The 27,588-nt window shown below is 41.6% G+C and overlaps 1 protein-coding gene across 2 annotated transcripts in view; it reads right to left on the bottom strand.

Moving 5' to 3' along the window:
• Window positions 1-27,588, bottom strand: part of SHTN1 (shootin 1) — a 61,699-nt gene that overhangs the window by 2,738 nt on the left and 31,373 nt on the right. For both annotated transcript variants that reach the window (XM_067000165.1, XM_067000164.1), the window contains 8 exons: window positions 19,100-19,246; window positions 17,666-17,819; window positions 16,647-16,752; window positions 14,885-14,967; window positions 11,401-11,510; window positions 10,688-10,741; window positions 8,354-8,474; window positions 7,273-7,456 (listed from right to left, as the gene is read on the bottom strand). In XM_067000165.1, coding sequence (XP_066856266.1) covers window positions 7,273-7,456; window positions 8,354-8,474; window positions 10,688-10,741; window positions 11,401-11,510; window positions 14,885-14,967; window positions 16,647-16,752; window positions 17,666-17,819; window positions 19,100-19,246 — 959 coding nt within the window. The remainder of the gene's footprint in view (window positions 1-7,272; window positions 7,457-8,353; window positions 8,475-10,687; window positions 10,742-11,400; window positions 11,511-14,884; window positions 14,968-16,646; window positions 16,753-17,665; window positions 17,820-19,099; window positions 19,247-27,588) is intronic.

The following is a 27,588-nucleotide window of genomic DNA, read 5'->3' as shown; positions in this document are numbered from 1 at the left end:
TTGTTTATATTCAAAAGCTTTGTACTAGTGTTGAAAATGTGCAGGTAAACCCTTAGATTAGCTAGAATAGACCAACGCAAAGCAAGGCAAACAGGCAAAGCCTGACCTGAATGAAGGTGTCACAAGCCAGGGTGTTCCCCACGCCACCTGCAGGCTGCCCGCAGGACCCACCTTGCCATTCGGGCAGGCAGACAGCTTACACGCGTGGGCTTACACTTGCCCTTCCTCATGGTTTCAGGGCACGTTGGCCCTGTATACCTGTGGGCACGTAACCAGACGTGCTTGGAGATGCTCCACAGGGCAGTGACACCTGCACACTCAGCACCTCTTCAGATAGGTAGGGCCTTACGCTGTGGTACGGGTACAGGACAGACGTCTGCACTGACGCGGCTACAGCCACCAAAATGGAGCGGTGCAGAAACCTTAGCGTAGACAGGTCCTACACGGGCACGTGGTTCAGCTCTCATGGGAAGCCGAACTGAAGAGTTGCTGAATGCAACCGTATTTAGTAGTTCAGAGGGTTTTTTTTTTGTTTAATTATTATTTTTCATGCTTACTCATAAGGAATGGCCTTCCATACTGCTAAGATAACACTCTTGAAAGGAAAAAGTAGAATCAACTGGAGGCCAAAGAAAGAAATTCATCTAGTGGATCCATCTGCTGTGAACTGCCCTTTATTGTGACAGTCTTTGTCCTAGAGAAAACGACAAAGAGAAGAGAGGTCACCCCACTCAACAACTGGAGCATGGGGTTGAGAGTGTGCTGTCTCTCTCTACCTGAGTGGGAGAGAGTAAATGTACGGGTTAAAAATATGTAAATGATCACAGAAACCACAGTCGCTGCACTTTCCATTTCAGAAAGAATTTACTCAGTTTGCTGCTGAGATGTACTGGATGTATCAAATGAAATTCCACGTTCAAGCTTTAATTACAAGAATTGTCTCTTAACATTAGAACTTTGGTATAAGTTAATTAATTCAGAAATTGGCGCTAATAGATACAGTTTCAGGCTCATTTGATTATCATCAGAAGCTAGTGATTTCATACGGCAAATAATGCTTATTTTATGCAAAAGTTGCCAATCATTCCGGAAAATACAAGGTGGAGTATTTTGAATGTTACAGCAAATTAAACTTTTTAAAGCAGTGTAACCAGAAGAGGGTTATTTTAAAAAGTGCTACCTCTGAAAAGCTGATTGCCCAACACTATAAAAATGGTCAAAGCCATAAATGCCAAGTTCATTTTTATTTCACTTTGGAGGTAACTATCTTTCAAATCCCAACAGCTGGACTATTTAATACAATCTGGTGAATCAAAGTATAATTCTTCACTGGGCTCACAGTGGGGAGTCTGCATTAGTGTATGGCAGCATTCCAACAACTGATGCACAGCCAAGCGCTCTGAAGTCTGTTTCAGTTATAACAAAAATGGATAAAACGGCAATCATATTTACCACCTTCAAAGGACAGAAAAATGAAAGATGTCGATATAAAGTAGTTTAATGGAGAAAACCAGTGATTAAATCAGCGTTTCAAGCATAAAAATAAGAATTACTATTCAGACTTGGTTGTACCAGCATTCCCTTCTTCAAATCCTTTACACTGTTGCAGCACCAGCCTGACAGTGCTCCTGTCAGAGCTGAGGTATTGTTAAAATTATTAACCCTATTTATCAGGTATTCATAGCTCCTTTTCTATAGTTGTCAAGAGCAGAATGCAGGCATAATAAAGTTTCAGTGCAAGAATGAACATAATTTTGGAGCCCTCTTTCAAAAAAAAACTGTTTTTGCTGCTACAAATAAAGCTTGCAAAAGCAATTAGTATAGATGGAGTTAGCCACAGTGCTGAACAATTACAAATTTGTCCAGCCAAGGTAGCTCTATCGAGCTCTATACAAAACTCTTCCCTCATTAAGATTGTTAACGTTGTTATCAGTACTCCTGTTACTTGTCCAGCTATAGATTTAAGCCAGAAACTGAGACCCTGGTTCTATGGTACTCATTCATACATAAAAATATATGCAGGCTTACAAACAATGATGACTAAATACAAAATTCTGTACTGTGAAATCCAGATTTGGATAATAAATGCATTTGAGATCAACTGTATAGGATATGCAGAGTCCCATGCAGCTTTGAGAAGGACTGCTTGTGATGTAAGATTATCAAAAGCATTATTTTCCATTCATACAGTTACAGAAGATATAAAAATAAAGGGTTACGACCGACGGGCTACCTGTGAACTCGTGCTGCTGTGCCTTTTGTAAATAATTTATAGTAGGAGAACAAAAGGACAAACTAAGGATTGGATTGTCAACTGAGACCTGGATTTCCTTTGTTTTCTCGGGTTAATATTATAACCTTAGTATTATTTAACCTTGCTTGGTGCTCTATTCATGAAATCATTGAACGTATTTCCATCAGTAACCAGAACTTCATGTAAGTTTCACCAACATTTTTTGAATGAAGTCTCATCCAAGGCTAAAGGAAACCATTCAAAGAAAACACTGTAGGAAAATCTGGTTTTTACACCATATATAGAAAATAGTGGCAAAAGTCCTTTTCAGCAAAGACTGGTTTTGCAAGTACACCGTTAAGCACGTGGAACTGAAGGTTGGTACTCTGCCTGGAACCTAGGCTAGCATGAGGTAATTTCGGATAGAAAAGCCAACATTAGCATGCCGTCAAATCAGTACTCTGCCTTTCAGCAAGGTCCCTACTGAAATACCTGTAATCTCTCTTCAAAGCCAAGCTGCTTTTAAACCCCAAATAAAACGCAACCAGAGCTGTTCCTCCCTGCCCAAAAGATGAGATTCGAGGCATTAAGTTAATTTGTCACTTGCTCACCACCAGCTGCATCTTCAATAAAGCTTAAAAACCAGGGCTACGTGCCAACCACAGCTTGTTACCTGGCTAAGTGCCGCCCGCCTTGACCCCACCGTTCCTGTTTTCCTACAAGATCCCCATAGCTGAAGACAAACACCACTCGTGCAACAAAGCACTTACACTTACTACAAGGAAAAGTGGAAACGCTCATCTCCACCAGCCTCTGACCTGGTGCAGCACCACAGGGCACCGCTCCAGACTCTGCTCACCCCACCGCCACCCCAGGAGCCTGCCAGACACCAGCAGTTGGTTTTGTCCTCCTCAAAAACTTGCACTGAGAATAAAAGCTAAAGATGTGTTTATTAAATATTTCAGGATTTTTAACATAGCAACGGAATGCGAGAGGCCCAAAGGCTAAAACCAAACAACGGTAAGGAATACACCCATTACAAGCATGAAAAGTCTTAGAGGAACAACAACAACAAAATCCATCCATTTGTCAAATGCAAGTTGCAGGGGACACAAACCATGACACTAGTGAACAAGCCTGTTGGTTCCCTCCTACGACAGGGTATAATGCTGGGTATTTATGAAGGAAGCACAAGGAACCTTCTCCATTTCAGGAATGCCTCTGCTAAACCCAGCTGAGTAGAAGTGGTCAACACAGCAGTGAACAGAATGTGTCTGTAGATCTTTAGTATGGCAGATCAAGTCAGGGGCAATTGTTCCTATTTTAGGTACTTTTTGGAAAATGCTCAAAAACATTGGCAAATTAATTTCCGTAATGAATCTTGAAGAGCTTCTGCCTGCACTGAGAGTTGGAGCACACGGAGAGTACAGTCTAAGAAACGTGTGTGATGGGAGCTTTTACAGCTCTTAAAACCAAGGAGATCCCAAACTTCCAGAACATCCCATTGTTTTCTTCCTGTGTTGTTCAAACTAAATTGCCCATGCTCAAGCTGCCCTGGAAAACCTTTGTAGTTCTGCCTAGCTGGGGCTGAGCTGCTTCCCGCTGAGCTGGTAGGTGGTTCAGGGCTACTAAGATTACAGCCAGGAGGAGGAGGACAAATCCTTTAATTGTATAAAATCATGAGATTAAGACTAGCCCTCTCTGTGGGTCCCTCTGTTAACGGAGATCTCTGGTGCCCAGAAACAAAATGTTTACAAAATTCGGGGGGGGAGGAACAGAAAAAAACAACCACCTAGGGGCAGAGCCAGACACACCTTTCCCTTCTGTGTCTGCACACCGCGGGGAGTCACGGGAGCTCCCTGTGCTCCCGAGGGAGCTAAATTGTCACCTTGCTCTTCTCAGCAATTGTCACAGAATTACACTCACGCTGGGTTAAACATTTGGGAAGAGATTTGTAGAGGAAGTTACCTGAATACGGAGGTAAGGCCTCAATTTCCTGATAGGACACACATTGTTTGTGTCTTCCCCCTCGCCACCACCTGAGCTAAACTGCAGACATTCCAAGTCAGCTGCGTGTGGCTGCAGGCCTTTCTTCTAGCGATGGCCTGTACCGAAGTAACGCACAGCCTTGTGGTCCAACCCTACGTTTTTCTTCTGAATTAACTTCTGTGGCCCAAGTGTCATCCATCAGTTTTGTTACCCGGAAATTTCCGAATCCGCCTCCACTTGTTCACGTTACAGCTTTTTTCCACAACCCCTCCCTTTGGCAACTAACTTCAGTGGCTGGCGGGTGCCTTGCGAGCACTTCACCCCTCCAAGAACCGCTCTGTGTGGGGCGTCCTGCTTCAGCCACAGACCAAATTCCGCTCTCACACTGCTGTTTAGGTTAGGTTGCCACTGACCTGGGGGGCACACCAGGGTTTTACTCAATGAGCTGACTTCTGAGTATTGTTCACAGACTTATTTTCAAGGCCGTGTCTTTTTCAAACACGTGCCCTTCCTTCTCCAGGAGGACAGGGGTGCTTAGCTGTAACTCAAAGTGAATAAAGATGAACAGGGCTGTTAGCATTTAACAATCTGTGTTACTCCTTCAGATTACAAGGCTTAGTAAACGGACAGTGTAGCAAATAGAAATATCTCATGCATGACTACCTATAAGGTTTTGTATAAGAAGCTGTACGTTAACATCTTGCTGAAGAAAAAAGAGTAAATACTGCACTGGAAGAGCCCCCTGGTAACTGTGAGACGTGCACTCCTCTGCCGTGCTGTAACGGTTTGTTCAGCTGCTGAGAACAGTGGAAGGAGGTCCCACCTTTGTCAGACTTGAAGGAATTGCAAATGATGAGACAGCCGCATTGTTTCACCTCGGTATGAATAAGGAGAAGTTCCACAACAAATCCTTGCTACGCCTTTGTCACTACGGGTATCTGCTGAAAGCTGCACACTGCTTCGTTAACACAGGCAACTTTGGGGAATAGCGCGGCGCAAGAAGAACTGTTTTCCCAACCAGTGAATCCAGGGATCTGGTTTGTGCACTGAAACCACTCCAGAACACAAATGAAAGCGTAACAAATAGGACAACAGGGAGATTTGCTTCAGAACTGCACTGCTGATCCAACCTGAACTGCTTGCACAGATGCCCCAGTCTAGAAAGCTGCCTAATTAGAACTCTAAGTTGTCAGACGTGTTAGACAAACGAACTTCCTTCTGATGGCTGCTTCAAACGAGCCACGTTTCAACACAGCACTACGCACCCTGGAGTCGGGAGGCAGCCCCTAACCTCTGCTACAAACGGTACCCAGGAGAAAAAGAAAAGTAATTGCACTGCAACACGGTGTGAAGCATCTTGGCTATTTCCAGTCCTCCCGGCTAGCCCAGCAGATGCATATGAGAGCCCCAGCACCTCCTCTCATTGGAAAACCATCCTCAGTGATGAACCTTTCCAATTAAGCAGGTTTACACCAGTGACGTGGTGCAATGAAGCCCTTCAGCACTGCGAAATCTGGCCCTTCACATTTGTTTTAATGCTTTAAACAGATAAATTAAAGTGAAACGCGTCTTTTAGGATGTCACTGAATAGGCAAGCTGAGAAATAAATTGAGCTTCACATATGCTTTTATAACACATAACAACTGTGACTGTCAACACAAGATCCTTTTCACTGTCAATTCACCACACATTCTGCAAGACCTTGGGGCCTGAAATTATTTCATTTCCTTTCTTGTAAATGCAATTTGCACTTAGTTTGGTGGAATAAAAGGTAGACTAAAGATGGTAGGAGCTGCTGTGTTTTCTGATTAAGGTTATCTGTTCAAAATCGTCAAAATCCACAGACTACAAGCAGTATTTTCAGGACCCACCTCACCTTTCTGTCAGGGTGAACCTTTCTGGCAGTTCAAGAAAATGCAATGGCATCATTCCTGTCAAATTACCTGTTGAACAAATCTTCTTTCTGATTAAATTAAAATGAAGATCATCTTTCTTCTAAAGATACTTTAATGAAATAAAAGGGGAAAATACGTATGATTGGAAAAAGCATTCTGCTTTTAAAACTCAGTGTGAATTAAGTAAGACTGCAGGGCATAGGAAGGAAATTGGGCTCTATCCATTCAAAATTAAATCATAAAGGTACTTAAGAGTGAAGTAAATATCAGTTCATAAAAATAGATGTGAACTGAATTTCCAGCTCATTCGTCGTGACTTACTCCTTTGAACTACGTAATGGAGACTTGCTAGAATTGATACTGGTGGCATTTTTTAACTGATAGAACAGGAAAACAGAGGTTTAATTAGCCAAGATTACAATATGCTGCTGGTCTGTCTCATCTCTTTCCTTCTCTTGAAGTGACAAACTGACAGACATCCTGGAACTGAAGCAAGCACACAGCCTCATTTCAAAAGCAGCTTGGTATTGTTACAAAGCAAGCCAATTCTCCACCGGATCCATCTGAAATAAATACTTCTGAAGCAGGTTTAACTCTTTGATGCTTAACTGGCACCTTGGATCTTCGATCTGTTGTGACATTGTCTGTGCAAATACTGTACTAACTGCTTTTTTTTTTTTCTCTGAATAATCTTTATCTTGAGATTTAGGAGTAACAGTCTGCATTCATTTTGATCCAACAGAAACTGCACAGCTGCATAGAGACCAATATGACTTAAATGATTCTGGTTTTGAAAAAACTGTGCTCAAGAACTTTTTTTTTCTTGGATCAAGAGTTAATTATATAATTTCCCTCTTCTCTTCAGGATATGGAAAAAACCTTCAACTTTGCTATCCCTCTCTTGAGTTCTTTTTTTGTGGCAGAGAAGATGAACTTTTTTACGAGCAATGTTCACAGATTCTACAGGAAAAGAGCTTTCGTACATAGAATTCATCTCCTAAAGTGAGACTGTGAGTTATTTGAGGAGTCACTGATAAACAGCTATAGATAGTACATTTATCCTATTAACCAAAATTGATGTAAACTCACTTTCAGAACACATCAGCTAAACAGATCTGGTACTGAAATATACCTAGAAAATCATATGCTACTTACTGTAACGTAGCCTTGGAACCTGCGACACCGTTAAGCTGGTTAGAAACAGGACCTGAATCCGATACTTTGGTACTGAATTCTGTCTCCAGATCTTTCTTGTTCAACGCCGTTTGTGCAGCACTGGCTTCTGAACCTAGCACAGGCTCAGATTTTGATTCTGATGTGGCCAGGACTCCAGTGGGACCTAAAACCCAAAGAAAGTTTAATGCTTCTGTTGATTGCTCTAGAAACAACAGGTAAGAAGAACAGTATTCAAGTCACCTGCAGAAATCAAAACAGATTTTTTAAGAGCATCAAAACACCCTATCTGCAGCTTCTCTTCTCTCAGCCTTAAAATTAAGCCTTTCTTGTTCCACTGTCACAGCCTGCTGTATTGACACAGTTGTGCACTCGATCCCCCTGCTTTCCGTGGCTCTAAGTCCTGCTGTCAACACAGCACTACCAAGTCACTAATCATCAGTGCTCTCCCAGCCTGAAGTGCAGCTGGGGTGAGAGGTAGCCCACGTACAAAAGATATGTTCTTATACTAATGAGTAATCAGTGAACTGGCTACCTACAAAGTCCGAGCTAAAACTATTCACTGACATTAAAACCAGCCACATCTGCACGGACGATGGCATGGACTTACACTTGCACAGACGGCCTTTCTAACCATGCAGAACATCAACAGTTTCTTAGAGATGGTGATACGGATATCTTAAAAACTGCAGAGCCCTTGCTCTGCAGAGGAGGTTAATTCAAAACAGCAGTCCTAACCCCATTGCTCTGGTTACCATTACTTTCCAGAACATTTTCACAGGAAGCTCAGGCTAGTAATGCTCCAGTAACACTGTCAGAGCTCCGTCAGGACAGAGGCATCTGTGTGTATGTGGCTGCATACACAGAAAATCCTGACAGAGGCATCTCTTGGAGAAAATGGGGATGAAAAGCAAGAGGCATAATGGGGACGTGAGTCAATGTAGAAGTAGGCAGGGCTCTCTGTAATGGCTGAAACGGCAATGGTCTGGAAGAGAAAGTAAAGCTTCAAGAGTCACTTAATGCAGGGGTAGGAAGAGGCCTCTGAAGCAGTCAAGCCACTTACCGCCACTGTCCTGGTCAGTAGTCACTTTCCGGCGTCGCAGAACTCGTTCTAGCTCTGTTTCACCGCTGTCTGTCTCAAGGGACTTCAAGCTTCGGGAACTAGTGGATTTGTTCAGTGTTTCCTATGGCAGGAAATAGGCATGAAAAGCTCTCTGAGTATACATTGAGCCCTGCCAAACACCCCATATGCCCAACGTGAGAACCTTTTAAACTTTGGGAAAACAACTGCACCTCTAAATTAGAGTGCAAAGCTCTCCCTTTAGCACAACATCGGGGCCCTGGCTACCATTCCTCCCCTTATCTGGGCTTTCCCTATCTATGGATTAACCACGCTTACCTACCTTAGAGGGTTGATACAAGGCTTAAAGATGCCGTGGATAACCAATGAACAAACTTCAGTGTTTGCAGAGAACTACCACCTTCCTCCCCCTTAAAAGATCTTAAAACACTGTCCATTGCCTCCATTAGCAAAAAGCCACATATTTCACTGTTCCAGCATGTTTTGCACTTGAGTACGTTTTTGTGTTGTGCTTGGGTGCGCACACATCTGAAAAAGTCATCATGTACTAGATGTAACTGCAACATTACTATATCCTATAATCTAGCTGATCTGGCATAAAATTGGGCCTATTTCCATATACTGGGTGGAAACTTAGCTGAGGAGGTGCGTTATTAAGGAGCAGTGTGCTCCCTATCTGTGCAAACATACATATCTGAAAGCAACTTGAGCAACCGAGTTGCTCCAACTCTGCAATTTACAGAACATAAATGTTTTGTTTGTAACAATTATATGGAGGTCTACATGAAATGCATAATTAGCAGAGTAACAACAAACGTTTACTCCATCACATCCCACCCCCATGTTTGTTGTCTGACTGTGCATAATGACTGGTCTCAAGAACAGACTGGAACTGGATTTTATATAGTATGTCTTATATTGCAAAAATCCTAAAGGGCTCACAAGCAGCAAGCTAGACACAGAAGTACAGTGACTGTGGGTCTCTTTCTGCTTCCTCTGAAGCACATAATCAAGTCTCCCCTGATGTCAGTGGTACAGTGTCAAAGAAATAAAACAGCTATTAGGAAACGAAAGGACCTTCAGCGGGGCTGTTGAGTCCACACAGGTCCAAATAGCACACCATAGCAAACCATGGATATACTTATGGAGTTCCTTTTAAAACAATCTCCACGTCACATTTTATTCCTTTTCTATTTACCTCCACGTTTAATTATGTGTCCCTCTAATTACAGCGTGGCATTAAGGTCTGGTAGCTCTCTAGATCGTTTCTTCCCTTCTTCTGCTGCTTTCACATGACTGGAGAACAGTCAGTTTAACACGTCCTTGGTCCCACACTCACGATTTAGAATCACTGTTAATTATTATCATCGCAGTGGCTACTCCCTTTGCTGTACTCCTTTGCTGTATCTTGCATCATCCCAAAAAATACTGAAGTTAATTTTTAAAAGGGATATTTAGGTGCTATAATGGATGATCAGATAAACAGTCCTACCTGCTGTGGAGTGGATTTGAAGTGTTTTGCTTTGATATAGGCAGAATTTTACAGTATTTCACATTACAAAGGCAAAATTTCACTTGACACACCAAAGTTGCACTTCAACTTTAAAAGCTTTGGGATTACAAAAATCAGGGAGCAAGAACTATGGCTACTTCTGACTGTTTCATACAATGTTAGCACTTGTGCACGAGAAGCGACCAGTTAAATAAGCAATGCAATGTACGACTTAAGGACAGAACAACAGCCAGCTTAAGCACATTACTTGAGCAGGACCAAATACAAGCCTAATGTCTCTGTTTACTGACAAACAGGTATTTGGAGAGCTATTCAGAATCGGTTTCTTCTGCATACAAATACAGACTATAGAGCTCTTGTTCCATTTAAGCTATGTCTATGCTAACACGAAATTTGATGAGAACCCTCCATCTACTACCTGTGCAGTCCAGGGGCGTTACTTTGGACTACATTTATGCAGGTGCCTTTCCCTCCCTAAGTATCCCTACTGTGAGTACTTGGAAAGTTTCCAAAGGTCCTATGGCAGGTGCAGAACATAACAGCCCCCCTAGCGGCAGGAACGTACAAACCTGGAGCTGAGTTAACAAGTTAGTTTTCTCCAAATTAAACTCTTAACAAGACAAAAACCATTTTTTCAGTAGGACCAAAGTCAAAAGTGGAGATGTTCAGGGGATTCACTAGAGAACTGCAGCTTCAAACCAAAATACTAACGCGGAGCTTTCAAATACTTAGCTATTTTGCACGGCAGGTCTGTCAGCTCAAAGTGAAGAAAACACTGAAATATAAATTGCACGTTTTCTTACCAGAATCCCTTTTAATTCTTTCATTGCACTTTCAGAAGGCTTTGGTGTCTCTGGCTGTAAACAAACATAACAAACATATGTTAAAAAAACACATGCTTACTGATCTGGCCCAGCTGAAACGGACCGTGGCAGACTTTGCACAAGGATCTACTGCACAGGCATGCAATTGTATCACCTTCCTGTGCTCTGCCCTCTCACAAGTCTGTGGCTAACATTCAAGCTATTTGCTTATATAGTGGAAGAGAAGAGTCTCAGCTCAACAATTAACATGGTAAATCCCAGCCCACACGTAAAGAAAGATTATACTTTTATGAAGACAGCAAGCAGTATTGTATAGCATCAGTGCATGAATATGGCTAGGAGTGCTGCATAAAAATATTGCTAAATACAGTATACTTCTTGATCTTTCCCTTTAACCAATTCAGTTATTCCCTCTGTGCTTTTTCTTTCTCTGCAGCCATTTGTTTACAATAGGTTTGCTTTCAGTTCCTTTCTGTGTCAAAGAAACTGGGCTTCTACTTATGTAATGTTGGTCTCACTTTTTTTTCCTTCAGATATATGCTGCCCTAATTTGTTTTATTCAAAATCAAGCAGTGCAAAAGAGGAAAGCACGGCAAATGTATTCTTTTGTATGCTTTGTAGAAAATCTGATTTGTTTTCAGTATAAATTACTATGCTCAGTTAATAGCATTGCTTTGCAATTTATTCCAAACCTTTGTTTTAGGTCTGCTTGACTGGTTGACTGGTCTCAGGTGAACTCCCTTTTTAATTCTGTCCATCATTTCTTCAACAGCTTGTCTCTTCAGATCTGTTACTTCTTCACCTGTTCCAAAATCAAAGAGCATATCACATTCCAAATATGAACTACAGAGGAATATTAGAAAGAAAAAAAAAAAGAAACAGAATACATGTTAAACAGATAGCCTCTTTGACAGCTTGTTTGCCAGACACAGCCAGTCACCATAATCATGCATTAGTTTCAGTGATGAGCTGGCATTTACCTGCAGCAGTCCTTCCTGCCTGCATGTATGGTGTTCATGCACTATCCAAATCCATGCTTTTTGCTCAATTTTATTAAAAACATAAATGATAAGCATAAATATATAAGCTTAGTTTTCTCTGAATAAGTAGTGTGTTCACAGGGTCTTCCTTAAAAGACCTCTCTCTGTCTTACCCTCAGTGTTCCCCACAGCGAGGGGATAACTTACACTATATACACCTAAAAGGCGTTCCCATTTTCTGTGTGATGGCAGAAGCCAGCCATCTTACCTCTAGTTATCAGGAATTCTAGTTACTGGATTCAGGGCTATTTGGGATATTTTCTATCAGCTAAACCATTGCAATCTCTTCAAGGATAAAAGGGCAGTGTACACATGGTGAGGATGCAGCTGGGGACTTCTCAGATGCCAAAGAGCAGAGTCTGCACGTGGTCTGGACAGAAGCAGGGCCCAGATCCCCAAAAACTCAAGGGATGCCCTAACTCCACTAACTGTGTGGGAACTGCGAAAGCTCAGTGCCATAGGCTGAAGTACCAAGGACTACAGAATATGGCCCCACTGCCACTGATTGCGTTCGTTGCGGCTCAGGAGACATTTCCACAGCTTCATTAACACAGGACAAGCTGATCCTGCCCAACAGGGCCTACAGGCAGCCCGTTACAGGGCCACCACATCGCTTGTATTTCACATGGGCTTAAGAACTTTGCTGAAATGCTATGTCAACATCTTTGACCAAACTAAAACCACACATTTAATAATATTGAGTTAAAGGGCAAAACTTAAACTGTCTGATTTTCAAGAGATTCTGTATCAGGACTGCAAAGTACTCAGGTGGAACTAGAGGCTGCGTGATGAACCTAACCAATGCCTGTTAACTTATCAGCCCTCTGGGTAACATAACAAAAGACACTTAATGTGACATACTGAAAAGAGGAAAAAAAAGACTACTTAAACAGAATACATGGAGAAATATGGTTGATGCTATTCAAAGCTACAACATTGTACCTTATATAACAGGAATTTTAAATAGACTTTTGCTCTCTCACTTGTCAGAGTACTATTGATGATTCATAAAAATGCAGTTTCTGTATTGTAATCCAATTTAATGTCAGACTTTAATTTCACAAACAGGCTGTTTCAAATATAAAAGCTTAATTGGTGGTACGGGATAGAAACCACTCATTCCAAGTCCTTAACAAGGGTCAAAACAAGCCTCGGGGTGAACATAATAACTAGATCAACAAATAACTTTCCCCTTCTTTATTTTTATTTTAAGAACTATTAAGCTCTATTAGGAGAAGAAGCAGTTCATATATGATTGAAGAAAGGTCAGAACTGCTAAAGTTTGCTAATAATGAAAGAATAAAGTTTTGAGAACTCATTGTAAATTTCATAATATTTCCTGCAATCACTGTTTGCAACAGTCTCAACAAAGAGGTGTAATCAAAACACCTAGGATGCTTCAAGGTAAGGAAACTTGATAAACGAAGGCAACATAATTGAACTGTTACTGAAAGATAAGATTGACTCTTCATCAGGGATCTCAGTACAAGGTCACGTCTCTCATGTTTCCCAGACCAGCAACATTATTTCTCTCAGACTGGTAACCAGTTCCCAAAGGTTCCCCAAGGAACCTGCCCAAATCCACTCCACTCCTCGTTTCCTCACCTAACTAACGGGAGTGGTAATGCTTCCTTTCCCCCACTTCCTGCTTGTTGGTCCCATCCGATAATCCAGCCGTGCTTGCAACACTGCTGCCATCTGCTAACAGCGATTTTTCCTTAACAGTCATACCCTATACCTATAATTTCAGCCTGGTTCCCTTCTGCAGGCCCCTTCTTTGTTTAAGTGGCACCAAACGAGTTAAGCAATTCAATGCAAACAAACTCCTGCTGTTCCAGAAGGAAGAGAGAAACAAAGAGGAAAACCTTGGTTATTTAACTGGCAACACTTGTCTGACTAGCTCTGACTCTTCAGGCAGGCATGATCACTCGTAAATCTGTACTTAACTCCCGTTCTCAACCTAATAAGTTTCCAGCTTCCATTAACAACAATAAAATGCAATTTCAGCTGTTACTTGGCATGCAGAGCCACCACAGTGCAAGACTGTTTTGTTTTAGTTCTTTAGTATTATTAAAGGATTAGCATTGCGGTCAGCTTTGAGTGGTAATTTCAGAAGATATGAATCGAGGGATGAAAACTGAAGCATTTAAACTAGCTCTGTGGAAAGGCTTTGGAGGGGAGAACTCACAAAAAAAGAAGCCATTCTAAGCCGGAAACTTCCCTGTGTTGTCCAGTGTATAGCCTGTGCTTCGCTTAATGATTGCTAGGTTTGTTCTTCTGCTTCTTCCAGATAACCTGTGGACGTGCAGAGCACTGGACGTGCTGTGGCTGCACCTACACGCTGTAGAGTGTCCACTACACGTTAGTCGAGCCTCTCAATGCTGTTGTAGTGTAACTGCTACTGGCAGTAGCAATTGCTAGGGTGAAACTCAAGCTGCGTGGCGTCATGCTAGTTATACCAACAGCATGGAGCCTAAATTGAACCCAAAATCTCTCCCCATCCATTTCACACAACACATCTGCGTACCCAGCTGAGTGCTCACCTCGTCAGGTCCTTCTGCAAGTCTGTAACAAACATGACCACCCTCTCCCCAGTGGGGGGAGGAAAAAAAAAAAAAAAGGAAGGAAGATACATGTTTCTGCCACATCAGTGAGTGAAATCAGTGTTCCAGCATATCTGACAAGCATGACAGCGAGAAGCAGAAAGATAAGAACTTTTTTATGATTACAGCAAGTGCTAGGTCTTCCCCTAAGGTTTTTGATCTGCAGCCTCAAAGATTGTTCATACTAAAACCCGTTTGGAAAAAACAAATTTGATGCTGACTGCAAGCTCAGTTGTGGGGGCACAGATAGCTTAAGAGGGCTATGGAAATTCATTTGGGATCTCAAGGAAGCTTGCATGACCAAAGCTACGATGCCAAAGTTACCATCTGCAGTCTCAGAGCTCATAATACCTAGGCTGCAACCACACTTCTGGACTGCAAGGCAGATGAATATGCTGGGACACAGACAGTAATTGTTACGTTGACAATTGCGAGCATTTGCACAACTATCTGTACCCAAAGTTCATTTTCACTAGCTTGGTTTGTATTATCTAGTGTACAATCCACAGAACTCGAGAAAGGATGAGCCATACCTGACTCCTGCTGAGGAGGTTTCTCCTTCTTGCTCACATTGGTGCTGGAGTGAGATCTCTTGCGAATCATTGACATGAGAGACCTTTGAGGAAAATGAAACTGCAGATTGTCATTCTGTCCTCTGTTACACACTGCTAGAATGAACCCTGAACATGACACACAAACAGCTTGCTTATACCTGATTATACAGCTACTTACAAAAGACTCATTTAACTGTTCTTGAATGCAGATGTACGTACTGAATTACCCCCCACAATGCCTCCCATCAAAACGCACCAGAGAAATGTATTTCTTTTTAACAGACATTAGGCACAAACCAAAACACTTCAGATTTGAATATTAAAAGACAGTGTCTCATTGTGACACATGACAAACTGAAGCTGTTCCAGCGTAAAAAAAGGAAGGAAGAGCTGTAGATGTTAAAGTGAAGTATTATTCTCCAGAGGACACTTAAATATGGTGATCAGTATCTCCTCACCAACTCCAAGTTTGTAATCTTCTTATAGTGTCAAATAATTATCCCTTCACTACAGTCAAAACGTAAAAGTCCAGACGAGGAAATGATTCATCTTAGAGCCCGAGCATAAGCTCCTACATGCAACGAAGGTGTTAGTGGGGCCTATCCCTCCCCAGTGCTCCTTACAGAGCCCAGTGAGCTCCCTAAGATAAGGGGTCAAAGCTCTTTCCCAGGAAAAAAGCATCCAGTGCCTAGGTTCTGAAACAACCTTTGCTCACATGAACTTCACAGTACTTGAAAGAAATACTCTGATTTAGCTACTACAGCGCTTAAAATGGATAGTGCTATCCATCCCAATTAGTAAAGGACCCAAGCTTAAAAAACAAACCACCACCACCCCCAAGCTAATTCATTCTATTAGTGAGAAAGAAGCAGGCAAATCAAATGAGTTAACGAAGGTAAAAGGAGCAAAAGATGGAACACAATTGTTCAGAAATAGTTTAGACTGGATTTCTAGAAACAGAGCACCATGCACAAAGGGTTGAATTCTGCCTACTAATCATTATTTAACCCAGCAGTTAGCAAGACTCCTGTACGTACGTTCTATTACAGCAGTGCATTGTAGTAAATATTTTATTTAGGGCTCCACATATTTGGGCCTACTGCCCGATACATCATATTGGTCAGCTTTTTTATGGTCCTTTAAAAAATTCAGTCTTAATTTTGATGATTTTGCCCAAATTGCTTAATGATGGGGTGTTTTTGTTTTTTTTTCTTTTTTTTTTCTTTTGCTGTTGTTGTTTTGTGGGTTTTTTTTGTTTGTTTGTTTTTGTTTTTAAGTTTTGAAAACAATTGTTGGAACTGAAAACTGCATTTTCATCACTGGTATCTGACAGGAAGGGGCACACACTAATAATCCAACATACCCTTTGGTTCAAAGGGATATTCTTAGCTGCAGATTCAGACAAGCACTTCACAAGTCTATAATTACAGCTATCAGGTGAACAGGAAAAAAAAAAAACTCCTAAATTTAGGAGTCAGGTATCTCTCCTCCAAAGTCACAGTCTAGACAATTGATTAGGCTTGTGATGGCAGACACTGTTCACAATTGGTCAGGGTGCAAATCTGTTAGCAGGTGGGACAGGAGAGTGTCCTGCTGGCAGAGTGGAAGAAATGAAGTCCAAGGCAGACAGAGAAAATCTTTTTTTATTTAAAGACACGTTTCTTCCTTGCATGCAAGCTCATGTGATGTATTCTGCTTTAGCAAAGAACATTAATGCTTGACGCTTGATTTAAACACTTACCGTATAGGGTTAGGAGGAGGCGGAGGAGGAAGAGGAGGAGGCGGAGGTGGGGGAGGAGGAGGCGGAGGATTTTCAGACTGGTGTACTCGTTTTTGAAGTTCATCAACTGTGCAAGAGAAATGAAAAAAATAAGAGTCAGTTCTCTGATTCTCACACATCTACTCTAAAAGCGATTCTGATGTCTTACACCAAAAAAAAGCTACTAATTAACCAAAAAACTAAACCACTCAGTTGCTAGGAAGTCCTATTTTGGGTAATATCTTTTCTAAGACAGCTGAGAAGAACTCATAGGCCTGCCTAGACATATTTTTAAGGCTAGCTGATGTAAAGCTCCAACACAAAACAGCTCTTCCAGGCAACACTGCTAACAAGCTTAAAAGATAATACTGCTCTTAAGGATATGTTTCAGAAAAGCATGGTTATACATGTAGTCTTATCTAAGGACAGGGGTTTTGGCCTTCTCTGACAGGGGTTCAGATGCTTTCCTCACCAGCTATTGTAAACTAGCACCTGCTTAGCCCTTAAGCTGAATAAAGGCTAAAAGCAAAGGCACACCAAAATAAAAAATAGGCCCTCCTTATAGCGAGGCACACACACCAGGGGCCCTTCTTAAAAACAGTTTTAAATACAGAGCAATAAATAAATAATTTTCCTCATTCCATTTTGCTGATTTTTAAAAGTAGGAAAGAGGATACATTTTGGATGAATATGAATGATTCTTTCACGTAGAAACCCATTCAGATGTATACATCCAGTTGTAAGAAGACTGAGGGCAGGCTTAGAACAGCATTTTTATACCTTACTGAACTTCACAAGGTTATTCTTTCACATGCATTCTGGACATGATTGTTCTGTGGTTGAAGGCAACTGCTGAAACTCTTGTGTGAAGCACAGATTTGGAACCCAGCTAGAGAAGCTGTTGCTTCTTGGGTCTCAAATCCAACGTGTAATTCTTTTAGACATGCACCGCTCACACACCTGATTGTAGTTCTAAAACGAAAGTTACTACGTGATGTTACCTGTATGCTTTAAGTCTCTTGCTTTTTCTTCAGAGCTCTGACACTTAAGCTCTAGCTCCTTTTTATCTTCCTCTAAAAGTTCTAGCTGCTGTTTAAGACGACTGATCTCCTTATGCAGTGCTTGATTTTCCAGCTTCTCTTCCAATTCTTTGATCTACAATTGGCAAACAACAGCATTAATTACAATAAAAGGTGGGTTTTGTCCTTCCTTTTAACAAATTAGGCATAGTTATTCCTGAGAACATGACGTTGCAGTATAGGAATGAACTACAACCCCTAGAGAGAAGACAAATTTTGAATAAGAGCTAGACAGATTTTTCTGAGAAACGTCAGAATTTTCTATTCTAACCCTAAATTCTCTCATCTCCTTCCTAAAATACGTCTTTTAGACCAAAGTACTTCAGCTGTAAGCCTTTCCCTTTTTCTTTTTAAGAAGTTTTTAACACATGAATTTTGTTTCGGACTATTTCTTCATTTGAAGCATGAGAATATTACCATTTTTGTTCTCTTACTGACTGCTTCCACTGATAGCTTGGCTATTTAAACTCCCTTGTCTCAATTCACGCAGATGTCAGTGGGTGAAGCGTGGAACATCAGCGTTAGAGGCAGCAATCAGGTGAAGCGCAGCAATCGTTCCCAACTCCTTAAATACATACAATTTGCTCTAGACTTCAAGGAGACAAAGATACAGAGGTTTTCTATAAACAGGGAACTATTCTTCCAAAATACTAGTTCAGAAGCATATGAGATTACATAGTCTTAATACTGTTGCATTCATAAAAGCCCAGGAATGGTGTACCTCTTCCTAGCACTCCATTACCAGAGATTTAAGAACGGACCTCACAGCTAAGTGAAAACTCAATTTCAGGCTTTTGGTGAAGCAATGACGATTTATCCCAGTTAAAGACTGATCTAGGCATCCATTTTCAAAGGCTATATTTATTTAGATCCTTGCACTTTAGATCCTATCATGACATTTTGCAGCCTAGCTTTTCCCTGGTTCCAGTATGTCTGGCTGCTCTATGCAATGAATTTCTTTAGCAAGAGACCAGACTGCTAACAGGAACTGCTTACCTCTCACCTATGATTGTCTTAGTTTACATCACCTGTTCTGTCACCTCTTCTCCGCTTCAAGAAACTTCACTTAATGCTTATAATTAAGCTTGTGCTTTAGAGACATCCAGAAAAAAATACTCCCCAAACCCAGAGCATTCAGGCTGAAAAACCTTCAATTGTTATACTCATGTCTTACTAGTGACCCAGAAGGAGGGAATCACTATTTTCTCTGAAGTTTAATTTTTAGACTGTAAACTCTTCCACGGGGCGAGATAGCAAATAATTCTTAACCACAAATCCATGACAATTCACAGCAGTCCTTAAATTCAGAAGGCTGTCAAAGATTTCTGCATTAGATGAAAAGTAATCTAGTTTTACCTTTTGTTGGTGTTGAAGTCTCTCTTCCTCTAATGTATGGGTTAGCTTAGCATTGTCATCCAAAGCCTTCAAAAGCTGCTGATCAGGAGCAGCGTTTTGCAGAAGCAGCTGACTTTGCCTTTTCATCTTGTTTTGTTCAATAAACATCTGCCAAAACAAAACCCACCCCCAAACAAAAACAATAGTTAAGCAGAGTCTAAAGCTTGGGGGAAAAAAAAAGGCAGCTGGAAAAAAAGTGAAGAAGTTAATGCTGTATTAATATGGTAGGGGTGGAGGGGAAGATGGTGAGAAGGAAGGGGAAAGGGAGTCTGAGAATAAAATTTACACGAGCTGAGCTCACACTGAAAGGAACCAGAACAACGCACTGCAGCACCTCTATTACCTGCATGCTGGCAGCGTAAATAATTTAAATACATCTGAATTTTGTTTCCTGGAAACATGAATAATCCAATTCTGGAGCTCTGGAAAGATTAAAAGAACTCAGGGTGAAGGAAGAAATAGCTTGTGAATTCATAGACATCTCATACACATCAGCAAGCCTTGGCATAAAGCCCTCTTACTGTACTGTTACCTGGGTATGTGAATGATGAAGTGTCTTTGGGAAATGAATTTCAGCTCATGTTTGTGTAATCAGTGTGTAGACACCCTTGGAAAAGGCATTTCAGATCAATTTCAGCCTTCTACTTCTAATGCTTGTGTTCTTTTCTCTTCACCAGTTATATTTTTGATGCAGGGAATGGATACATTAGGAAAAAAAAAATCCAACCGTCTAGAAGCATGACGCTGACACAAATATCACACCTCTCTCTAGGCTTCACCTGAGAGGTGCAGAGGCTGTCAGCATGTGCAGTTTCCCTAAGATCTGCTCCTTTCAGTATGTTTGGGAACTTGGAGAAAAACAAAACAAAACAACAACCATTTCCCGCCCCAAAAATTACTCAGTGAATTTATTCTGCATCCTGCTGTCTCTGGGTGCCCACCAAGCAACAAGAGCTTCCACAGGATCCTGTCCCTGTTGTTACAGCAGCAATGGGGACTGGGCCACGCCGAGACTGCAGATGAGTGTGCACAGGCCAGCAAAGCATGCCACTTATGGCAGGAGAACTGAGAACAGCCAGAGACTCCCTCGGACTGTTGAAACACTGTCCTATAGCACAGCAAAAGCAAGAAGATAGTTTTAAAATAAAATATTAGAAACACAAAAGTTCCATGAGATCTTTCCAGGTTCCCACACTAGTTATTCACAAGCCAAAGTTACAGACACTACATGCTGATGAATGGTTTCTTCCTGCCCAGTGCTACTGCACTGCCAGCTGATTTTAAAATATAGTCAGATTGTAAAGAAACATCATCTGACTCAGATTTGTAAGTGAGCACTCTGCCCTGTGATTCGCAGACACTTTAACTGAGTCTTTCTAGAAAGCAACTCTCTTTCTAACAGTAGGTACAGCATGAGAAGCCCCCTGCCTGCGCTGAACTCACAACGTATCCTGCTTGACCCTGCATGCCAAGAAGAGTCAACTGATGTTGACTCGATGTCTATATACAAATAAAACCAATAGTGAATACTTCATCGGGCAAAGCAGTGCCATGAGGGAAGTCATAAGAACTGGAAGCATTCAGTGAAAAGGAAACAATGAACACAGGCTCTAGTACTAGAGGCTAAAAGGTTGGAATCAAAGCTACCCACACCAACCTGTAAGAGTTTGCTTTGGTATTGCAACTCTGCTATTTGTTTAACATCTTAAATTCTTAAAAGAGACTGCTCTTTGGAAAAAAAAAAAACAAAACAAAACAAAACATGCTTTAGACTACACCTCTGACCCATAGAACCTTTTAGGTTGGAAAAGACCTTCAAGATCATGAAGTCCAGCCATCAACCTGACCCACCAAGTCCCACCACTATCCATGTCCCCTAGTGCCACATCCATGCACCTCTTAACCCCTCCAGGGATGGGAACTCCACCTCTTCCCCAGGCAGCCCCGTTCCAATGCCTGACCACGGTCTCTGAAGGAATTCTTCCTACCGTCCAATCTTAACCTCCCCCAGTGCAACCTGAGACCATTTCCTCGTGTCCTATCACTTGTCACATGAGAAAAGGGACTGACACCTTCCTCGCTGCAACCTCCTTTCAGGTAATAGTAGAATTTCCCCTCAGCCTCCTCTTCTCCAGACTAAATAACCCCAATTTCTTCAGTTACTCCTCAGAAGTCCCGTTTTCTAATCCTCACTACAGAACTCAACGCTGTATCAAAGCCTCCTGTCTCCTGTTAAATCAGTCAAAAAGTTATTTAACCCTGAAAGAATCAACATCTCTCTATAAGCCACCTCTGTGCAAACTGGACAGCTTATCTACAGTGAACTTTCAAAGCAACATGAAAACCTGAGTTTTATTCATTTTATTTATTTATTTTGAACTGGAGAAGTGTTTTGAGGCCTTAATTCCAGATTTTTCCCTATGTTTCTGTCACTAAGACCAGCAGAACAGGGTTGCTCCAGCCTGAAGGAGCAGAAACCTACCAAAACAAAAAGAAATCGCATATAATGACTTCAGCAGATACTTCACCAAGTGTAGAAAACACATATTCACTTCGTTACATGCTTTTCTAGAAGGAAATTTTAAAAGTTCTCTTGAAGAACTACATGAAAACTTTTCATTGGGAAGTTTTCACAAGAAGTCCTGCATTTTCCATTCACTTTGTAAGTTTTTTTCACGATATGGTGAATATGTCACTGCTTACAATAAATGTGAAAGGGTCTTCACCACCAAAAAAATCCCAAATATCTTTTAACTTAATTTTGCAATCAAACATGTGGGAACCAATCTCTAGTGGGGAGTCCCATCCATTCCAGAAGTTACTTACACGCCTGTAACTTGAAGTACCAGCATATTCTAAATGGAAAGGACAAAATAGACAAGATGGTCAGGGCTGATAAAGCAGAAAAAGAGCTGGTGATGAGCCGATCGTAAGTTTTTGAGAGGTTGCTCTGTGTGTTTGAAATGGGACAAAAAAAGACCCTTCAAAACAATTCTAATTTAAAATTGACAACAGTCACTTCTTGCTTCAGCAGGGTAGAAACCCATCTGCCTGCACAGCCCTGAATATTAATTAAAGCAACTGCTGAAAGGACAAAAAAGCTACTAACAGGATTATTTAGACCAGGTGGAACTTAACCAATTGATGGATTAGTTCCGACCCTGGCACCTGCTAGACAATTACCTGCAGAGTATCCCAAACAAGGCTAAAAACATCAGTCAGTGCTGGGGAAATCTACTGAAACCATGACTGCGACTAAAGGCAGACCACAAAGGACTTACACCTATCATCATCTTTTTAAAAATCTCCAAGTGTTGCACAAACCAGCTGCACATCTTTCCCCGAGTTCACAAACGGAAGCTCTGAAGTGCAGAAAATCTGGGACTTGGCTACGTTCCATCAGCAGGGTTTGCACAAAAACCGGGGGAGGGAGAAAGAGAGGGGGGATGAAATCCTGAAAATAATAAAAGCTCTTCCCTTGACCTCAATGAGGCCACACCTCGTTCTCAGAGCCCTGCTCTAACCGTTACCCACACAACATTTGCTGCAGCTGGTTTTTGTTTACAGCAGAGTTACCAAAGGAATTCTTCCTCATTAAGAAAAGTTAGAAAGCAACTCTGCTGGTGTCAGGTCCCTGGGAACTGTGATCCTTGTTCAAGTAACGTTCAGAGTACAACTGGATGCTTTCCAACTACCACTTCTCCCAGGAGCAAAATGAGGCCAAAGGAAATGCTTCAATATCCATACGTTGTTACGTTCCTATAAATCATTCGAGTACTCACTATATGGAATAACATTTTTGGCTTAGCTCCAGCTTGAAAGAGAAGAATAATGTCCAAGTACCGCAGCACTGCTATAACAACGTAATCATGGGCAGCATAAAGTGAAAGAAAAATCAACAGGAAACATTATCGGCTATAAATACAGTACCAATAGAATCATACAGTCATTTAGGTTGGAAAAGACCTCTAGGATCATCTGGTCCAACCTTTAACCTAGCACTGCCAAGACAGGTATGTATCAAGGCAGAGTCAAACCTTGGAAGCCTCAAATAGGAAAGAGAACAAAATCAGTCAACTGACCAGTTGGTCCTCATGTCAAATCCCTGGCAGCACTGCTCCATCCCCTCGTGAGGAATCAACACATCATCCTCATGGAGTGGTAAAGCATCCATTTACATGTGCCATAATTTACAGCAGACAATGTCTTTTGCAATATGGATACCCTGAAGCCTTATATTCCTGTGTCCAGAAGTGAAGTAAGTCCCCAAGAGAGGAAGGCTCAAGGCACTTGTACATCCCCAAAGGAACAGGCTGTCTGCAGGATTTTATGTGATGTGGGAGAAAGAGTGATTGACAGATTATGGCTTGACAGGGCACTACGTGGCTCTAAATTCAGGAGGTACTCTGGTTCAAAATATAATTCCAGGTGTGGATTTTAGTTCAGTGGCTAATCAGGAAAAAAATATATACGCACACACTTCAACCTCGTGACTGCTTAACCGTGCTGCTTTATGAAGGACATCTGGGCCTGTAAGCTTCACTGCATATGAATTTTACAGCAGGAAACAATGGCTAGTGTTTTTTGATGGAAGAGCTGAGAAACAGACATATCTCATTAAAACACATTAAGAAACTCAACCATAGTTTGGACACTGACCTAGAAATGCTCTCTCTACACTCAGGCTCAATGCCGCATATCAAGCAATGACATTTGCCCAGGAGGAGTTACAAAGCCTTTGTGTTTTAGTGTGTTCATAGGTTTCTGAAGTGCTACTCAGGAGAAAAGCTACACCAAATAAATGGGTTCTATAGTTGCGATACAATCCAAAAAACTTGCTTCAGCACATGCTTAGCTTTAAGTGCACGTGGCATTACTCTGATCTGAAAGTTTTGTATCTGGTGCTTATATTCTTGCCTCAGATCTGCTTCTATAGAGAGTAACTATCATGAGATGTCAGACAAAGACAAGACTGCTCCGACAGCTAACAAAAATGATGTGACGTATGGGAAACCACAGCGATGCATTTCTAGTAATGCGCTGTGACCTTCATAGACTGGGATTTTCAGCGGTGCTAAAGACTAACACTAGATTTTCAAACTGCCATAGAAAATTGACCAACTTGATCACAAAACAGGACACAAGTATAAGCAACGTGCAGTAATCAGCAGCCAACAGCCACTCCCCTCTTTCCAGATAATGCAAAATAGTTATTGTTAAGATCTGATTTTGTTTTTACAAGACAGAGCATTATCAAGTTTTGTGGCTGAAAAGAAGAGGTCTAACTAATTTACTCAGAATGCGAGAACTGGAGTAGGTGAGTTAACCCTATTTGACGCCCAACAGTTGCTTTTCACCAAAGAGGTGTTTGGATCTTGTATTTCAAAGGTGAGAAGACAATCCTCATCGGCATTGTGACTTCCTAAAAAACACAGTATTACTGCACAGCCTGCTTCATAGAAGAGGGATTGTCAAACTACAGCACTCTTCCATTATTTGCTTATGAACTATAACTGCCCAAGGCTCAAAATAAAGGAAGGAAAAGAAAAAAAGATTCTCTTTTTTTACTTATGTTACTTATTTATTCATCTTCTAATCTCCCATAGTTAACAGTTTTCTTTTTGCCATGGTACAAGTGTAGAAATACAAGCTGTAAGGCTCACAGTCCTACAGCATTTAAACACCATCTAATATACTCAGAAATAGATCACACACCACATGAAAGAGGAGGAAACCTCTTCACTTTTTTCCCCGATAGAGTAAGTGCCTGAACAGACACAGACACACAAAGAGAGAGAAAGACCAAAGAGAGAGTTTCCTAGAACGTACATCTGTTACCATTTCACAAGCCTGTTCTGGGGAAAAAGCCTGATGAAACGTGTTAGTGTTGCATCATGCTTCAAAAGTGGTAACATTCAAGCTTAGGTGAATTGAAGTACTAACCACTTACCATGTCTCTTTAACTATTATTTCCAGTTCAATCAGTTGGACTGCAAATTAATTATCTTTGGCCACCAGTTTCTGTCCAACTATTGGTAATGCACAGAGCACAGTACTTGTAAGCACGGACTTCTCTAGGAATGCTGGGTTTGCTGTATCCTCTCACAGATGTAGCACGTTAATGCAGAAGTCCTCACAAATTAACCCAAAAGGTCACAAATGCATCTAACGAAGAGTTCTTTGAGAGCTCATGTCTAGCACAAGTCATTGAGACAACAAAATTCATAGCACACAACCCCATGAGCAGTGCAGACATCTGTGAAGAAGGGCAGTAATTTTTCCTATAAAATAACAGCCACCTTTTATCATTCAATACTGGAAGATTCAGTCCCAGTAATGTCAGCTGTGAACTGGCACAGGTAAGGGATAGAGACATTTTGAGGTAAACAAGTGAAATGCAAAGATGTTATTGCGTTATAGATAAGTACAAACACAGACGTAGGCATAGCCTACTTTTTGCATGCATCCCTAAGTGCTGAGAGTTGGAGGGAAGTCAGGGAAAGATGGAACAACGCACGTTACAGACTCACTTTCATTTTCAATACATCTGGATGACAGCTCCTTTGAATGCAACCTCTCAACCCACAAAATATTTCACAGATAACCATAAACACTTGGGAAGCCCTTCATTTTTTCCAAGTTGCGTGATTTGAAAAAAGCCTGTGCTAGTCACAGAAGTGAGAGGAACCCTAAAATTTTACCTAACAGCTCAACACTCCCTTTCTATTTACCCGAGATGCAGCGAAGAGAAAACAGGGGCTCACCACTAACTGAGAGCATGCTGCCTCTTCTCGGGGAGGCTTCCAAAGGAATTTTAGGTGCAGGGGTTGTCCCCATGCCAGCACACACGACAGTAATAAACCGTTCACTTTACAAAATATTGTTGCAAGGCAGGTTGTATGCTTAATAAACCATTTATGCCAGATTATTTTTGTTAAACTCCTGGGATTTTCACATTGCTAAGACTTTCAATTTACATCTTGCACTGTGTTCCACCCCTTTTGGCTTGCTTTGGCTGAATGTATTGTATTTTGCTCATCTTTGTGGAAGAGTGCTTTTCAGGGCTAGCCTCTATATTATTGCGATGGCCTTCAAGATACTCTCTGCCTTCCTTTGTTTGCTTATAAACTGCTCTACAAAGAGCTGAGAGATCTTAAAGTGTCTCTTAAAACATGACACTAGAATTCTAGTTAAGCTTGCCAAGATTCCTGTGTTAACAACCCTGTTTTATTCAGGTAGGTACAGATTTTTCCATGCCCCCGCCCCTTACACACTCTATTTATTTAGTTCTTTTATGCAGATTCCTGTACCTTTCACAATGGATTGTGACTCACTTCAAACCCTCTTTCTTTTTCCTTCCCCCTCTCCACACCACGGCTGACAATATTTACTCAGTTTCTTTAGAACCTCTAAAGAGCATGAATTCTAATGTTTGAAGTTGGATCATTTTTGATTAATTAAATATATATTATGGTGGTGCCAGCAGCATGACTATAATTAAAGCTGTATTTGATTTTTTTTTAATCAAAAGGTCTGATTTTCAAGTGTTCTCTCACTCCCATGTGCACTTGCTCCCTCCCTCTCCCTGTCTTTTCCCCCTGCCTGCACTTGCTCCTGCACACGCTCACCTTCTGTTCTCTGTCACACCTGCACTCCCAGTTGCTCACATCCTGGGGCAAATCCTCATCTCTTGCAGAAGCACAGGATGGAAAGGGCATCCCTTGGAAAAGTCTGAGCCAGCCACTCGCATGGGCTCCTCCAGCTGCAGCCCAGGAGGCCACAGTAAGGAGCAGGGGGCTGATCTGAACCCATGGGCCAACACCCCTGGCAGGGAAGGCTTCAGATGCCTGAGCCCTGAAAAAGTCGACGTGCCCCCCACCAAACAAGACCCTCTGTAGATGTTACGTCCATATCCAGGCTGTTGGAGATACCCTGAACTAATGCAACATGCTAAAATGTGCTATTCTACAGACTACGCCACAGCACTGCAGTGGCATGTGCATTACTCAGGGATCGGTTCCTTTCTCAAAGCACTCCGAGCAAGTCAAGCACGAAGCACTCAGCCCAGGGTGTTGCCCTTTGCTCGAAGTCCTCCCTTCCCTCAGCATCGCACGGCTTATCCCAACAAACCGCTGTGCCTTCTGTACAACTCAAGCAAAAAATCCAGCAGGATCTGTGTTTCAAAGAAACTTTTTATATGGGCAGAGAAAACAGAAGGCCAGTGAAAGCCTTCCACTGGGAAGCCAGGCCAACAATCACAGATTTTTAAACTAATTTGAAACACTGCCATTTCCCCAACCACAACTGAGAAGTGGCTTTGTAGTCACACGCTTCTGTATTTTTAAAAAAAAATAAAAAAGAATCCAAAAATCTTTCTGAATTGCATGACACAAAAGGAAAAGAGGTACACAAAGGGAAGACTAATGCAGGCCTGAAGCTCACTGTCCTAA

The sequence above is a fragment of the Anser cygnoides genome, chromosome 7 (assembly GCF_040182565.1).
Source record: "Anser cygnoides isolate HZ-2024a breed goose chromosome 7, Taihu_goose_T2T_genome, whole genome shotgun sequence".
Lineage (NCBI taxonomy): Eukaryota > Metazoa > Chordata > Aves > Anseriformes > Anatidae > Anser > Anser cygnoides.
This window is presented reverse-complemented; position numbering and strand designations above follow the sequence as displayed.